Source organism: Hibiscus syriacus, unplaced genomic scaffold, assembly GCF_006381635.1.
Source record: "Hibiscus syriacus cultivar Baekdansim isolate YM2019G1 unplaced genomic scaffold, ASM638163v2 tig00113725_pilon, whole genome shotgun sequence".
NCBI lineage: Eukaryota > Viridiplantae > Streptophyta > Magnoliopsida > Malvales > Malvaceae > Hibiscus > Hibiscus syriacus.
Genome location: NW_024063471.1, coordinates 19,427,635 through 19,431,614, shown reverse-complemented (window position 1 = coordinate 19,431,614; position 3,980 = coordinate 19,427,635). Strand labels below are relative to the sequence as shown.

At 30.2% G+C, this 3,980-nt stretch overlaps 1 protein-coding gene across 1 annotated transcript; it reads left to right on the top strand.

Moving 5' to 3' along the window:
- The first annotated feature begins 1,794 nt into the window (after window positions 1-1,794).
- LOC120187368 (protein EARLY RESPONSIVE TO DEHYDRATION 15-like) lies at window positions 1,795-2,543 on the top strand. Its single transcript, XM_039191105.1, has 2 exons — window positions 1,795-2,104; window positions 2,201-2,543. The coding sequence occupies exons 1-2, from the start codon at window positions 1,837-1,839 to the stop codon at window positions 2,359-2,361; spliced, it is 429 nt and encodes a 142-aa protein (XP_039047036.1). The 5' UTR covers window positions 1,795-1,836; the 3' UTR covers window positions 2,362-2,543.
- Window positions 2,544-3,980: the final 1,437 nt, after the last annotated feature.

Sequence of the window (3,980 nt, the reverse complement as noted above, 5' to 3'; positions counted from 1 at the left end):
GAGGAAACTGAGATCGGAATCAGTTATTATTAAAACGACATAATCGGAGTTGGCAACAAAGAATTGTCCTTGTAAGCTGACATGAATCTTGAAGTAAAAATTTGTTTCGATGATCCGAGGAATTTATGGCAAAGCTGAAGTATGAGGCTACTTTCACAATAAGTTTCTCTTTATCTCAATTTCTTTCAATTATTTATTTAATTATTTATTTTATTTAATTATTATCTTCTATTTTAAAAACTACTTTTAAAATCCCTTTTTTATTTTTTATTTTATTATTTTTCCTTTTATTTTAATAAATCTTTCCAACTTTACCTGGAGTTCTATCTCCTCCTAAAATCAAGAAATAATTTTACTAAAATCAGAAACACCACAGTCCCTGTGGATCGACCCTGCTTCTCTATACTACCTTTTCCTTTCTATTTAAGAAGTCAGAACTATTTTTATAGCAAAACGATGGTTATCACCTACAATGGTAAACCACAATCATAATTTAATTATTTTGGGAACACAATAACCATACAAGAAAAAAATTAAAAACCTAACCAAATAAACTCAGATAAAATATAGATACGAACATATCTAACTACAACGGTAATTGAACCACAAAAGGGGATGAAGCTATTGAAAGACCACGGTGAATAGTAAATCAAAATTGAACGACATGAAAATACTATCTACGAACGCAAAACGTGTAACCAAATCAAATTCAAGGGTCCAAAGCATGGAAAATCAACATGATAACAAATAGAGTGTCATCTTGATCAGTCTTAGCGATTTCAAATCCAATCCTAAAAAAATAATAAATGAAAATAACGATAAAACAACTGAAAATGTGCTATAAAGGCAAAATACATGTCATAAAAGCATAATTACTAAAAATAAAAAATAAAAAAAATAAAAATACACTATAATAAAACAAAGGAAAAACAATAAATATCGACGGTCAATAATTAACATCAAATCTGATGTGGTCATCATCACAAAGATAAAAAAGAAAAAAACTAGTGATAACTAAAGAAAATAGTGAAAAATAGAACAAACCCTAGAAGTATTTAGTAAAACAACTAAGAGAAACTATATTAAAAAATTATTAAAAGATATTTAATCTCATGTATTTAATCAAGAAATTATATAAATTTATGTATAACAACTTATCAATCTTAAATTGAAGGGTAAAATATATAAATGATATGTGGTTATAATATGATGGTTTATTGAGTCATCTAACTATTAGAATTTATAAAAAGATTTTGTAATTATAGAATGTTATATTTTATTGAATTCATAGACATTAAAAATTACAAAACGATCATTCTATTCATTATGTTTAATTTTTTTATTTTCTGTTAAAAAATTGACGGACGTGTGAGTTGGACATTAACATGCTACATAAGATATGATAGTTATTTGAGATTTTGATATTAGACTTTATCATCCTAATTAGCATATTAACGTCTAACTTATTTTACCGTCAATTTTTTAATAGAATATGACAAATTTAAAACATTAATGAATAGTTAAATATAATTTTTAAAATTTTAATAATTAATAAATTCAATAAAATAATATTTTATAATTAATGAATTATTATATAATTAATAAATTATTATATATTTTTTTATTAGTTAAGATACTTAACAAAATAATTAGTGTAGTGCAGTCATGAATCATTTTATGTACCTTATGGTTAGATGAAATAGTAGAAAGTAGTGTCATAAGCGTAATAAGACAGTAACCTCAGGCTCATTTAGTAAGCATATCTACTATATATTTGGTGCGTGTACCAGAGTTGATCTTATCCTTATCTCTTCTTTTTTGACAAAAGACAAGCAAATGGAGATACTTTCTCAACGACCATCGTCTTTCTCAACTTTGAATCCCAACGCTCCGATGTTCGTTCCTTTGGTGTATCGGACGGTCGAAGATTTCTCTGATCAATGGTGGGCCCTAGTCCAATCCTCCCCGTGTTTCCGCGAATACTGGCTTCAAGAACGTTTCCACGATCCCCTGAACGGCGAAATCAACGACGATGATCTTGTTTTCCCCGACGATCTCGAGGCGATGTTCGGCGAATACGACGACGTTTTCGTCGACCCTAGCCGTAAGTCACTCATTTAACACGCCCGAGTCAAGTCTATAGTTAACTCGGATCTCACCTTTTATTTTTTGTTAAAAATAAATCTTTTTTGGGTTTCAGATGAGGAGAAGGAAGAAGATGGTGAAAGGGAGTTGGTATCCGTTGGAACATTCAAGTGGCGGAAGGGCCGAGTTATAAGTGAGTTAACAAGGGTTCACGAGAAAGCACCGAAGATGGTAAACGTGAAAGTGAGTCCTAAGACTATTCACCAGCCGAGGTAGATCCATTCAAGTAGATCGTACATGGGAGGTTTCCTCTAGCCGAAAATAATCATCTTTTAAGTTAAATCTGCTGTGACCATTTTTCTTTTCCATTTTGTAATATTTTGTTTTAGATCTCAGTTTGTCCATAATTTGTGCAACTTTCTCCTAGTAATAGAGGAATGACCCCCATCTCAAAGATACATGGAATTCGAAGGATATAACTAATTTAACTAAATAATGATACAAAAATCAGATTTTCTTTAAGGTCTTAATGTGTAAACAAGAAAGAAAATGAACTGTTTGTTGTTAATAGAACACCCTTTACTTCCCTCGTACATTGAATACGCTTTTAGTTGAGAGCTTCATGAATTTGATTGGTGTGGGGGGGGGGGAACATTTCTACCATGAGAATTGGTGTTAGTGAATTTGCAACAACTGGAAATGTTGTGTTGGTAAAGAGGATAATGGGAGGTTGGGCTTGAATATATGGACAGTACGGAGGGTTTATGGCATTTGAATCTTTATGAGCGATTGGATATTTCGCTTGACCTTTGTTGACAACTAACTTCATACCAACATTTAATTTATTTTGAAGGAATGGTTCATCTTTTACAGGAAATACATATAAATCCCCATAAAATAAATAGGCAAAATACACAATGAATCTGTTGGAGTATACAATTTTTATTTTTCTTCTAAAGGCTTAATGCTAAAAAAAAATAATAAGTGATTAAATTACCTCTTTAATTTTAAGTATTAAAGTAGTAAAGAATGTTGAAATAAGTACTTAAAAATTAATTTTAGGTACATATTGTTTTTTTTTTTAAATTTGGTGTAAAATAAATTTTTTCGTTAAAAAAAATTGTCATTTTATCTATTAAATATTTAGATACTTATGTTGCACCAGGAATGACTTAAACAAGAGTTATCGTGTCTCTTAAAAATTTAAAAGTATAATATATTTTAAATTTATTTATTTATTTTTTATTTAAATTTATTTTTAACTTTATCTTAAAATTTTATGAGATCAAATTTATCCTCTTCCATAAAATATCACATCTGCCTGATGGTAACGTCAGTTAGGTATAGGTTTCACGTTTATATATTCCTTTTTTTAAATGTTTACTGTTGAAATTGACTTAGAATGCAAAAATACGTCAAAGAAGAACAAATAACGGGAAAAAGTAAATGTGTTAGGTTACCCTCCTTGTTCATTGTATTTGACAGATGAGGCACAAAGGACAAGAAAGCTAATCAAAGCACGGTTAGCATCATTAATCACAGATGCACAGTTGTAAAAAGCCCAAAGAGAATGTAAAACGTCTAATGAGAAACCATACAATTTCAAAGAAAAGAAATGGAGGAATTGTGGGCAACAAGGTACTTGACCTTACCTATGCCCTTTACTATTCTTCAATTTATATATCCCAAGTCCTTTAGTGAGTCAACACTATAGGTTTGACCCACCTTTTGAAGCAACAGGAGAAACAGAATTTGTTAATCAAACAAAACGGAAACTGCCTGAAGCTAACAACCTTCAGCAGCCAGCATACCCATTAACCACATTTATCTTAACATTCACCCTACTTTCTTTTCTCCTTTACCTCTTCAAACACATCACAGCCAACAACCAAACA